The sequence below is a fragment of the Panthera tigris genome, chromosome E3 (assembly GCF_018350195.1).
Source record: "Panthera tigris isolate Pti1 chromosome E3, P.tigris_Pti1_mat1.1, whole genome shotgun sequence".
Taxonomy (NCBI): domain Eukaryota; kingdom Metazoa; phylum Chordata; class Mammalia; order Carnivora; family Felidae; genus Panthera; species Panthera tigris.
In genome coordinates this window covers 40,838,711-40,850,344 of record NC_056675.1, presented here as the reverse complement: position 1 = coordinate 40,850,344, position 11,634 = coordinate 40,838,711, and the positions used below count along the sequence as shown (strand labels likewise).

At 67.4% G+C, this 11,634-nt stretch overlaps 2 protein-coding genes across 10 annotated transcripts; both read left to right on the top strand.

Moving 5' to 3' along the window:
* Positions 1–138: 138 nt before the first annotated feature.
* Positions 139–6,092, top strand: RHOT2 (ras homolog family member T2). Of its 3 annotated transcripts, none has more exons than XM_042972077.1 (19): positions 139–270; positions 398–456; positions 546–627; positions 715–758; positions 1,652–1,705; positions 2,192–2,244; positions 2,319–2,427; positions 2,623–2,724; positions 2,852–2,929; positions 3,062–3,170; positions 3,261–3,381; positions 3,621–3,705; positions 3,790–3,932; positions 4,016–4,116; positions 4,196–4,326; positions 4,459–4,539; positions 4,653–4,775; positions 4,864–5,066; positions 5,352–6,092. In XM_042972077.1, the coding sequence occupies exons 1-19, from the start codon at positions 234–236 to the stop codon at positions 5,476–5,478; spliced, it is 1,842 nt and encodes a 613-aa protein (XP_042828011.1). In that variant the 5' UTR covers positions 139–233; the 3' UTR covers positions 5,479–6,092. The 3 variants fall into 3 exon arrangements, with proteins under 3 accessions (XP_042828011.1, XP_042828009.1, XP_042828010.1); XM_042972075.1 differs by having other exon boundaries at positions 2,831–2,929; XM_042972076.1 differs by having other exon boundaries at positions 403–456; positions 2,831–2,929; positions 5,352–6,091.
* A 1,329-nt stretch (positions 6,093–7,421) lies between these two features.
* On the top strand, positions 7,422–10,110 carry RHBDL1 (rhomboid like 1). Of its 7 annotated transcripts, none has more exons than XM_042971272.1 (8): positions 7,422–7,586; positions 8,046–8,204; positions 8,445–8,669; positions 8,747–8,895; positions 9,013–9,125; positions 9,200–9,300; positions 9,381–9,441; positions 9,518–10,110. In XM_042971272.1, the coding sequence occupies exons 1-8, from the start codon at positions 7,548–7,550 to the stop codon at positions 9,787–9,789; spliced, it is 1,119 nt and encodes a 372-aa protein (XP_042827206.1). In that variant the 5' UTR covers positions 7,422–7,547; the 3' UTR covers positions 9,790–10,110. The 7 variants fall into 7 exon arrangements, with proteins under 7 accessions (XP_042827206.1, XP_042827208.1, XP_042827205.1 ...); XM_042971274.1 differs by having other exon boundaries at positions 8,043–8,204; positions 9,611–10,110; XM_042971271.1 differs by having other exon boundaries at positions 8,043–8,204.
* The last annotated feature ends 1,524 nt before the right edge of the window (positions 10,111–11,634 follow it).

Below are 11,634 nucleotides of genomic sequence, written 5' to 3'. Positions count from 1 at the left end.
CCGGCGCGATGCCCGCGGTGCCCAGTGTGCCCGCGCGGTGGCGCCGCCGCACAGTCCGGACGCTCTGGCCCGCCTCGCTCGTTAGTGCGGCTCCGCGGGCGGGGGGCGGAAGTGCGGGCGGGGGGCGGAAGTGCGGGCAAGTGGGAGAGCGTGGGTTGGATCCGTGATCGGGGTCGGGCTGGGGTCGAGCCGAGATCGGGGTCGAGATCTAAATCCGGATCCGTGCGGCCGCCATGAAGCGGGATGTGCGCATCTTGCTCCTGGGAGAGGGTAGGACCCCGGGCTTGGGAGCTGGGTGGGGGTCTTGGGGCCACCGGGGTCGCGGCGAGGGTCCGGCCTCATTGGGGCTGGGGCGCCGCGCTCTTGGCCGCTGCGCTGACCGCTCCGCCCCGCGCAGCCCAGGTGGGAAAGACGTCGCTGATCCTGTCTCTCGTGGGCGAAGAGTTCCCCGCGGAGGTAAGAGCCGAGCGCGGCCGCACCCCTCCGTGTCTCTCCGGCGCGACCTCCCTCTGTCCCGGGCCACCGGTACGCCGCGTCTTTTCCAGGTCCCTCCCCGAGCAGAAGAGATCACCATCCCCGCCGACGTCACCCCGGAGAAGGTGCCCACCCACATCGTGGATTACTCAGGTAGAGCCGGCCGCCCAGCCCACCCTCCGCCTCTGCCCAGGAACAGGCATTTGGGCAGTTCTGCAGCAGCGTGTCTTTTCTTTCCAGAAGCCGAGCAGACGGCGGAGGAGCTTCAGGAAGAGATTGACAAGGTACAGCGTGCCCTGAGGGCTCAGGAAGGGGGTGCTGATCACTTAGGGCCTGGGTGCGGGCTGCTGCCTCCGCCTGATCTGCTTCTCTCTCCGAGGGATTAGACTAAGGTGCTCCTGGAGGCTTCGCTAATCCCTCCCTGACCTCCCAGTACTGAGAGTCGTCTGGCTCCTCTGACTCCCCCCCGCTGGGAGCTGGGGAGAAGAGGGGCCCTGGTACCCACACCACATGGCTGGCCAGCCCTTTGGCTCAGTGCGCCCGTTATTTGCTCTTCTGGTGGGCTCTGGGGAGCAGTCTCAGTGTTCTTCAAAGTGACCCCTTAGGCACCTCCGTGCCTTGGCCAGCTACCCTCCCGTCCCGTAGTCCGGTCCACTGCTCCAAGCCTCTGGATCCTAGTGGGTGCTGTGACCACGGCTATAGGTCATCGTTGCTCGTGTGCTGTCACCAAGAGGATCTGTACCTGAACCAGGCTGCGATGGGGGAGGTGGGGGCGGGTAGCTGTCCCGGTAGCTCCTGCTGTGTTCTGGGGCATTGCTGGGCAAGGGCAGTGGCCACCGTTACTCAGAGGCGGCCTCTTCGCCACCGTCATCCTTCACGGCGTACTTCGTTATTCTCTCTGCCCGAGATGACAAGGGAATGCAGGGCTGGGGTGCCAAGTTCTGGGGGCGGCGGTGTCGGTCCTGAGCCCTCCAGGAGCCTCACTGGCCAGAGCTGCAGTGCTCGGGCCTGGCAGCCGCAACACCCCCGCCACCAAGAGGGACTTGCCAAGTCGGAGCAGCTGACGGTAGCCGGGGAGCATCGGCTAGAGGGGCGTTTCCACGGTCTCCGGCCCCGTCAAGGGCAGCGTGAAGCAAGGAGCCCGTGGTCACGCCGTGCCTCACCCCCTTTCCCGCAGGCGAACGTGGTGTGTGTGGTGTATGACGTGTCTGAGGAGGCTACCATCGAGAAGGTGAGGGGGTAGAGCTCCTGACCCACCCCGGTCCTTGCTGCTGGCACCCACCTCCGTGCTGCCCTCCACACAGACTTCAGCTGGACGCCTTGCCGACCCGGGCTCTGGGCGACTCGTACTTGTGTCTGGCCCCATCTCTGACCAGCGCTTCAGGAAACCTCGCGGAGCCACTCTGGGTGCGGGGGCCTGTAGCCAGGACCCCGCAGCTTCCCCGGGGAGCTCCTGTGGCCCTGTCTCCCCACAGGGCCCGTGGGTGGTCAGAAGTCTGTGGAATGGGGTGCCGTGGGCTGCTGATCCCGGGTCCCTTGGGTGTGTCTGCCAGGATCACATGAGGTCCCACCTGCTGTCCTCTCCAAGCGGGCACATTCCCGGTATCTGTGACTTTGTCCCTCAGTGGGCCTCGACCTCCGCCTTTAGGCGTGAGTTCCAGGTGGGAGCCGTGGGGCAGGCAGGCCCCTCTCCTCACGGCTAGGCCTTGCTTTTCAGATCCGCACCAAATGGATCCCACTGGTGAACGGGGGTACCGAGAGGGGCCCCAGGTAACGGGCAGGGCCCAGGGGGGTGGGCCCCGCCAGCTCCCCCACCCACGGTGACCATGGGTCTCTCTCCCCAGAGTCCCCATCATCCTGGTGGGCAACAAGTCAGACCTGCGGGCGGGCAGCTCGATGGAGGCCGTGCTGCCCATCATGAGCCAGTTCCCTGAGATCGAGACCTGCGTGGAGGTGAGTGGCGGGTGAGACCGGGAGCCCAGCACCAAGGCCCCGCGGCCCGCGCCCCTGCGCCGCTGTCCCCGGGACCTCAGCCGGTGTCCTTGAGGCCAGGTGCAGCCTTGCTTGCTACCCTGTGCCAGCATCTTGGGGGCCCTTCGAGTCCTCTGATACTGGGCACGTTTCTGAATCTGTCTCCGTGGCCACCAGTGCTCTGCCAAGAACCTGAGAAACATCTCGGAGCTGTTCTACTACGCACAGAAGGCTGTGCTACACCCCACGGCCCCGCTCTACGACCCTGAGGCCAAGCAGGTGGGCGACAGGCAGGGTGAGGAGGTGAAGCTGACCGGCGGGGGGCGGGGGGCGGGGGGCGGGGGCGGGGGCGGGGGGGTACGTGCTGAGCCGGCTGTCCCTGCAGCTGAGGCCCGCGTGTGTCCAGGCCCTCACGCGCATCTTCAGGCTCTCAGACCAGGACCTAGATCAGGCGCTCAGTGACGAGGAACTCAACGCGTTCCAGGTGCGGCCCCCTCTGCTGCTGGTCCCCACCCCTCGAGGGCTCAGCTGCGCTCCGTGCCTCGGGTGCCCTTAGTGACGCTGAGCAGTCGCTGAGGCGGCTGGCCGGCTGATGGCGACTTTCCCTCGGGGGCAGAAATCCTGCTTCGGGCACCCCCTGGCCCCCCAGGCCCTGGAGGACGTGAAGACGGTGGTGTGCAAGAACGTGGCGGGAGGTGTGCGGGGGGACCGGCTGACCCTGGACGGTGAGTCCTGACGCCCTGCCCGTCCCTTGGGAGCAGGGAGGAGTCAGGCCGCGCCCAGTGTCACTCGCCCTTCTGCCCCTTCCGGGACAGGCTTCCTTTTTCTGAACACGCTGTTCATCCAGCGTGGCCGCCACGAGACCACGTGGACTATCCTGCGGCGCTTTGGCTACGGCGACACACTGGAGTTGACCCTGGACTACCTTGCTCCGCCGTGAGTGCTGGGCGGGGCGCTGGGCTCCCCCTCTCTTCTCCGTGTCAGGCCGGTGCCCGGGGGGGGGCTCCTCAGCACCCCCCCCTCGCGGGGAGGCAGGCTGGGAGGAACGCGTGGGCGGGCTCTGCTCTGCCGAAGGGGTGATGCGGGAGCCTCCCTGTCCCGGGACACGGGGGGTGTGGGGAGCGTGGTGGGCACGGGGCTCCCTGGGAACCAGAGAGCCCCTGCCACCCGCACAGGCTCCACGTGCCCCCCGGCTGCAGCACCGAGCTCAACCACTTCGGCTACCAGTTTGTGCAGAGGGTGTTTGAGAAGCACGATCAGGTGAGGGTGTCGTGACTCCCGCCGTGCGCCCCCCCAGCCCCTCCAGCCTCCAGGCACACGTCCCCACAGCCTCTCTGCCTGTAGGACCACGATGGCAGCCTCTCGCCTGTGGAGCTGGACAGCTTCTTCAGCGTGTTTCCAGCTGCGCCCTGGGGCTCCCAGCTGCCTCTTGAGGTCCCCACCGAGGCGGGCCGGCTGCCCCTGCACGGGTACCTCTGCCAGTGGACGTGAGTGCCACCCCTGCCACCGCCCCCTCCCGCTCGGCGGTGACAGCACGCCTCCCTGGCCTCACGTCCCTCCTGTCCCCCAGCCTGGTGACCTACTTGGATGTCCGGCGCTGCCTTGAGCACCTTGGTTACTTGGGTTACCCCACTCTCTGCGAGCGGGACTCCCAGGCCCACGCCATCACAGGTGGGCATCCGCCCTCTCACCCCAAGCCCAGCCCCTCCCGGGCGGCCCCCTCAGTCACGCCCTGGCTGTTTGTCCACAGTCACGCGTGAGAAGAGGTTGGATCAGGAGAAGGGGCAGACGCAGAGGAACGTCCTCCTGTGCAAGGTGGTGGGAGCCCGCGGAGTGGGCAAATCCGCCTTTCTGCAGGCCTTCCTCGGCCGCCGTCTGGGGGTGAGCGTCCGAGTATCCCTGGCCGAGGGGGCCCAGCTCCTGCCCCGGCCCTCCCCCCGCCTCCTGAGGGGCAAGGGGCTCTGGGCAGCTTCTAGGCCGGTGGGCTTCAGACGCCTCCCTCCTCCACGCCAGGATCGCAGGGAGTCCCCCGAGGAGCCTGCCGTCTACGCCATCAACACAGTGCAGGTCAACGGGCAGGAGAAGTACCTGATAGTGAGTGTGACCCCCCCCCCGGGATAGACCCCGAGTCCGTGCTGGGGGACCTGTCTCAATGTGGCCCAGAGGGCCAAGCCCCGGACCCCTTCCTGAGACCGCCCTGTGTCTAGCTGTGCGAGGTGAGCGCAGACAGCCTGTCGGCCGCCGCACCCGATGCTGCTTGTGACGTGGCCTGCTTGATGTTCGATGGCAGCGACCCCGGTTCCTTTGCGTTCTGTGCCAGCGTCTACAAGGCAAGGCCCCCACCCCTAGTCCCTTTGGGGCAGTACCCTGGCCCAGGCCACCGGGGATGGCACCCTGACGCGGCCCCTCTCTCCGCAGCGCCACTACATGGACGGGCAGACCCCCTGCCTCTTCGTCTCTTCCAAGGCTGACCTGCCTGAGGGCATCTCGCCACCTGGCCTGTCGCCTGCGGAGTTCTGCCGCAGGCACCGGCTGCCCGCCCCTGCTCCGTTCTCCTGCGCCAGCCCGGCCAAGCTCAGCACCGCTGTCTTCACCCGGCTCGCTGCCATGGCCACTTTCCCGTGGGTACCGGCACACAGCCCCTGTGGTGGGAGCCTGTCCTCAGCCCGGTGACCGGTAGTCTCTGTCACCGGGAGAGCAGGACAGCTGTAACCGTGTGGTTGGAGTCACGCAGGTGCGGGGCGGGTCTGGTCTCACTGGTGGCCCCCTGCCGTGGGAGCCCTCTCGTTCCCCACGATAACAGCCCCGTGGGCTCTGGGGCTTTCCAGGAGGCGGGTGGGGGTGTGGCAGCAAGCTTCTGGGCAGCGTCCCGGAGGCGCCTCCAGCCGGCCTCTCTTTTCCTGCAGACACCTGGCCCACGGGGAGCTGCACTCTACCTCCTTCTGGCTTCGGGTGACACTGGGCGTCATCGGGGCTGCCGTCACTGCTGTTCTCAGCTTCTCACTCTACAGGGCCCTGGTGAAGACCCGATGAGGCCTCAGGGGCCCCCGGGTGTTGGTATTGGGGCCACGTGCTCGAGGGGACCTAACTTCTGTCTGAACCTGGTTTCTGGGGACACTTTGCCCACTGCCCTGCCTGTGCCCAAGACCCGTGGGTGGGTCCCGAGGTTCTGGGGGCACTGGGGATCATGAGTGAGGAAGCGTGTGACCCCAGACTCCAATAGTTCTCAGGGCTCCACACCTTTCTGGTCCCAGGCAGCCAGTGGGCGTGAAGGGTGTCGGAAGACAGAACTTTGGGCCGGAGGCGGGGGCAGGAAGTGGTTGAGCACCGTGTGGCCTTCCTCCCTGGTTTGGAGACGGGTCCAGTGCCACACCCCCCTCAGAAGGCATCAGCTCGGGCGTCCTGATTAAACTTTGCTGGTGTCTTTTGCATCTCGAATCCTGCCTTCGGAAGACAACTTTTCTTGAATCCGCCAGAATGTGTCCTTTGTCTCGCATGGGCTTGAAGGCTCACCACTGGCTCCCACGCCGCCTGCAGGTCTGGGGCCCACTCTGGGGTCTCATTTGCGGCCCAGCTGCAGCTTACGAGCCTCTGCACCCTTCAAGGTCCGTGCTGGCCTGAGGGGATCTGCTACCTGAGAGCCTCCCGATGCCCCGCCCCGGGGCCGGTGTGCCCCGCAGCGCTGCCTCCCCACCCCCACCCCCACCCCCAGTCTGACCATCCGGTTAGTTAGCGAGGCTGTGGTGTATGGAAGATGGGGGACTCTGCAGTGGGACGGGGGCCCGCCCAGATGTCGCCCTTCTGGTGTGGTCTGGCCCCAGCCTGGGGTATCTGCCCTGTTTCCTCAGGCCCTGACCAGAGGCCTCTGCCCCTCTCCCTGGGCAGGGGACAGCCAGAGACCCCAGCCTGCAGGGCTGGGGGTGGGGGGGCCCGGCTTAGGGCTGGGCTTCAGCACTTCTTAGTGTTCACTCGGTATGTGTTCTGGGGTCTGGAGCAGCGAGCCCGTGGTGTGGCGGGGTGCCCTTCCTGCCATCGCAGTCCTGAGAGGCACCTTCCCCAAGTCCCAAAATGCTCTTTGCAGGAGTTGGGACGGGGGGGGGGGGGTGCTTGCTGCTCCACGGGGAGGCTCAGGCCTGCTGAAGCGTCTGGGGTTGACTCCGAAATTGTCCTTCCAACATGCCTGCCAGCCTTCCGGCCCGCTGGCCCACAGGGGCAGCTCTCACCTGCCTTAGGGTGGGGCAGGATGCTCTTTCTAGCCACTGGGGTTGCTGTGATGACACATTCCTTTGGTCTCTGTCACCTCTATTGCTAGAGGGCTCTACTTGCCATCCCCAGAAAGTAGCGACCTTTCCTAGCCAGCTGCAGCCTCGTGTGCTGGGGGCTCTGCCCCAATGCCCATGGGTCTGTCTCGGCTCCCAGTGAACTGGAACTGGAGGTCCTGCCTTGCAGCATCGTGGCTGCAGGAGTGGTCAGGGGCCTCCAGGCCCAGACGGGTGCTGGGGCTCAGCCTCCACGGGCTGAGCAAAGAGAGCCGCACTGAGCCTGCCCGACTCCTGCTAGTTGCCCTGTTGGACTTGGTTCCCACACGGAGGGGCTGTGGTGCGTTCTTAACGCCTGGGAGCAAGCGTGTCTGGCGGGCCTGCCGGCACCTTCAAGGGAGCCCTGGCCCGGTAAGGACTCACAGGCAGTGCGGTGGTCAGGAAGGCTTCCCCGAGGAGGTGGCTTCAGCGCTGAGGCCCCGAGCAGAGGGGCGCGCGAGGGAGGGATCTGGACGCTGCCCTGTGACTCAGTTTCCCAGTCGCTTCCCCGCGTAGCGAGCGGCCCCGGAACGGGACGGCAGCAAGCGTGGCGGCGCGACCCCAGCTCCGGTCGCGGCTGTTCCTGCCTGCGGCGCGTCCGCAGGCAGGGCGCGCGCGTGTCCCGGCCGCGCGTGGCGGGGCGGGCGGCGGCAGCGTGCGCGCGGGGGCGGGCGGCTCTGGCTCGGTGACGCGGCGCCGAACGGAGCGGGCGGAGCGGGCGGGCCGGGGCGGAGCGGAGTCCTCCGCAGAGCAGCCCCTTCCGGCCGCGGCCGCCGACCCCGGCCCCCGGCCCCGCCTGGCTCTATGGACAGGAGCTCGCTGCTGCAGCTTATCCAGGAGCAGGTGCGTGGGGTGGGTGGGGGGCGCCGGCACCGCCCCCGCCGCAGCCCTCGGCCCAACGTTGGGGTGGGCCGAGGCGACGGAGCTCCCGGAGAGCCGCGGTCCAGCCCCCGCCTGGCGCCTAGCCTCTCAAGCCCCCTCCCCCACGACCTCGGCCCCCCTGCGTGAGACCCCAGGAGAGGGCCAGCCAGACCAGGGAGCCTGGGGAGGTACAGGAGGGAGGGAGATTGTGCTCAGACCTTGGTCCTATCCTTCCAGGAGGATGGGCAGGGCAGAAATGAGGCGGGGAGGCCCCTAAGAGCTGTAGGAGCTGAAGGCCTGGGACCCAGGCACTGGTGTCCTGGCGGCTCCGGGGACTCCGTGGGTACAGAGGTCTGGTCTCAGGGTGCTTGGAGCCTGCCTCTCCCAGCTGGCCTGACCCACCCTCAAGCCTTGGCCGGCGGCCCCCCCCCACCCCAGCAGCTGGACCCTGAGAACACAGGTTTCATCGGTGCGGACACCTTCACTGGCCTGGTGCACAGCCATGAGCTGCCTCTGGACCCAGCCAAGCTGGACATGCTGGTGGCCTTGGCCCAGAGCAACGAGCGGGGCCAGGTCTGCTACCAGGAGCTGGTGGACCTGGTCAGTGCCATAACGGGCAAACAGCAAGGGTACGGGCCCAGGCCTTGACGGGCACAGTGCCCTGGCCAGAGTGGGGTGGGCGGGCAGCCCTCACTCCCTGCCCTTCCCGCCAGGGAGGGGTGTGCACTTGGGGCAGGGCCTCAGACTCTGCCAGAAGCTGGGTGGGGCCGAGGGGGCAGGGTGGCTGGGGGTGGGTGGGCAGGGAGTACGGTGGCCCATGCTTAGGGCGCCCCCCCCCAGATCAGCAGTAAACGCTCAAGCAGCTTTAAGCGGGCCATCGCCAACGGACAGAGGGCCCTGCCCCGGGACGGGCTGCTGGATGAGCCAGGCCTGGGCGTCTACAAGCGGTTTGTGCGCTACGTCGCCTACGAGATCCTGCCCCGGGAGGTGGACCGCCACTGGTACTTCTACCGGCACCGCAGCTGCCCACCCCCTGTGTTTATGGCCTCGGTCACCCTTGCCCAGGTGTGCCCACCTGTCCACCACTCTGGGAACCGCCCCCGTGCCTGGCCTCGCCTGGCCCTAACCCCTCTGTCTCCCAGATCATCGTGTTCCTGTGCTACGGGGCCCGTCTCAACAAATGGGTGCTGCAGACCTACCACCCTGAGTACATGAAGAGCCCCCTCGTGTACCATCCCGGCCACCGTGCTCGAGCCTGGCGCTTCCTCACCTACATGTTCATGCACGTCGGGTGAGTCCGGGCCCGCCTCTGGCATCTCTCTGAGGGCGTCAGGAGGACTCAGGCCCTCGAGGCCGGGGCTGGTGGCCTGACCGCTGCCTTCACGTCTGTTTACGCCCACACGGCCAGCCTGGAGCAGCTGGGGTTCAACGCGCTCCTGCAGCTGATGATCGGGGTGCCCTTGGAGATGGTGCACGGTCTGCTCCGCATCAGCCTGCTCTACCTGGCCGGCGTGCTGGCAGGTGAGGCAGGCACGTGCCCCCTGGCCTGGTCACTGGTGAGCCTCACCCTCACTGCTCTCCCTTTGCTCACACAGGCTCCCTGACTGTCTCCATTACCGACATGCGGGCCCCTGTGGTGGGGGGCTCTGGTGGGGTCTACGCCTTGTGCTCGGCACACCTGGCCAACGTCGTCATGGTAATAGGGCAGACTGTGGGGCGGGCGTGGGGAGGGGCCCACGAGGCCTGTCTCACAGCCTCTGTCTCACGCTCCGTCAGAACTGGGCTGGGATGAGGTGTCCCTACAAGCTGCTGAGGATGGTGCTGGCCTTGGTGTGCAGTAAGTAGGGGGTCAGGGGGCTGGGGGGCCTCAGCCTAAGGCCAGGGTGCCTCCCACCTGCTGCCTCTCTCTGCAGTGAGCTCCGAGGTGGGCCGGGCCGTGTGGCTCCGCTTTTCCCCACCACTGCCTGCCTCAGGCCCACAGCCCAGCTTCATGGCACACCTGGCAGGTGCAGTGGTCGGGGTCAGCATGGGTCTGACCATCCTGCGCAGCTATGAGGAGCGGCTTCGGGACCAGTGCGGCTGGTGGGTGGTGCTGCTTGCCTACGGCACTTTCCTGCTCTTTGCCATCTTCTGGAACGTCTTCGCCTATGACCTGCTAGGCGCGCACATCCCCCCACCACCCTGATGGGCTCCTCAGGGCCACACAGGCCAGGGTGCGGGCGCGTGTGGGCCGGCCACCGGGTGAGCCCGCGTGTCCGTCCGCTGTGAATGTACATCTCAAGACTGCTTGTCCTCCGTGGGGACCGGTGGGTCCTGTAGCCCGTGGTGTCCAGGCCAAGCCTTACATCGGCCCTGGCCACCCCCTCCCGGGCCTGGGGAGGTAGGACTGCCTGGCCAGGCAGTGGAGGTCCCCAAGTGTGGCCCTGGAGGAGACCCTGCCCCAGCCTCCCCACCACGATTTGCGGTCTGAGCCTTTTTGGAAAACGAATAAATATTTTACACAGCACCAGGTGGCTGCACCAGGGCTCTGAGGGCGGGCCTGGCCTCCTTCCCACTCGCTGAGCAGACCGTAAGGGCCTTTCCCTCCATGTGGACAGCTCGGGCTCCTCCCTCACTCTTCTGCACTCGTATGCTGTGTAGGGGGGGCAGGGGGGAGTGGGGTGGTCCTCACAGTCAGGTGAGAGTTCAGCAAGCGTTTATTGAGTTCCTGCAGCAGCCAGCCTCCTCCTTGGCCAGCTCACACCCAGAGAAACCTGTGGCCTGAGGTTACCGGGCAGGTGCAGGCCCTGGGCCACACCCAAGTTCACTCAGCCTGAGTCCTGCTCTTCTTGGCTGGCACGGTGTCATCAGATGGCCGGGCTGGGGCCAAGGTCTGGGCACAGCTTCTGCCCCACAGCCCACGTCCGTAGTGCTGTCTGCACACGGTGAGGGGTCCACAGCCCTCAGGTACTATCTAGGGAGGGGCAGAGGCAGTTTGGGGCCCCGGGACGCTGGCCAGTCTATGCTGTACAGCCGTGCATTCGCCAGCCTGACCAGGGCCTTGGATGCCCTCCCTGCCTTCCGACGGGCCCCTCCCCTCTGCTGAGGGCTGCGGCGTGGTTCTGCACCCGGCTCAGGTGCAACACTTAGGGCTTGTGGGCGTACTGCAGCGCTGGCTGGTCCGGCACCGCGGCCACTGCGGCCTTCGGACGTGAAGGCTGCCGCCTCTGGAGCTCCCGCAGCCAGGAAGGTTATGGGCAGTGAAGGGGCAGCCTCATGCCCCGCCAGGGTCCGGACGACCTCGGCGTAGGGCTGCCGTTCCTAGGGATCCCCAAGTGTCATGGACGTGGCCCTGGGCTCACTTTACAGACAGGGTCACTAACACGCCCGGTCTCGCGACCCCGCCGGGGCGCCCAGCTCTTCCGACCAACCCGAGGCAGTCGCGAGGCCCACGATTCCGTGACGGCTGCCCGCACGTCGGCCTGGAGGCGGAGGGCGCCGGCCGAGCGCTGCACCACCGGCTCGGGCAGCGGCCCCTCCGCGGCCAGATCGGGGCAGATCGGGTTGGGGGTCACGGGTGGTGGACCTCACCCGGGGGGCCCGCCCCCACGCCGCGAGGCCCCGCCCCACACGTGGGAAGCCCTCACCACCCGCTTGCACGCCGGCAGCCGCTCCAGTTTGTCCCGTGTCACGTGCTTCTCCGCTCGGCCCTCGGTGGCCGCGGACACTCCTCTCTCGACACCTGGGGAAGGGCGGTGACGGAGATTCGGGCATCGGGGGTGGTCCGCCCTACCATCGGCCCAGGGCCTCGAGCCGCTCTGGCGGTCCCCGCGCGCCCGCGGCACCGCGCAGTGGAGCGCCGGGACCACGGCCCGGCGGCTGGAGGCCTCAGGCCCCACTGCCCGCGGACAGCCGCCATGTTCACGCGCGGGGCGGGGCCTCGGCGGGGCGGGGCTGCCATCAGCCCCGGTTACTCTTGACGCTTCCGTAGCCTTCCGAAGTCGCGGGTCGCTTTGCCTCGAGCGCATGCTCCAGCCGGCCCCACCCCCGC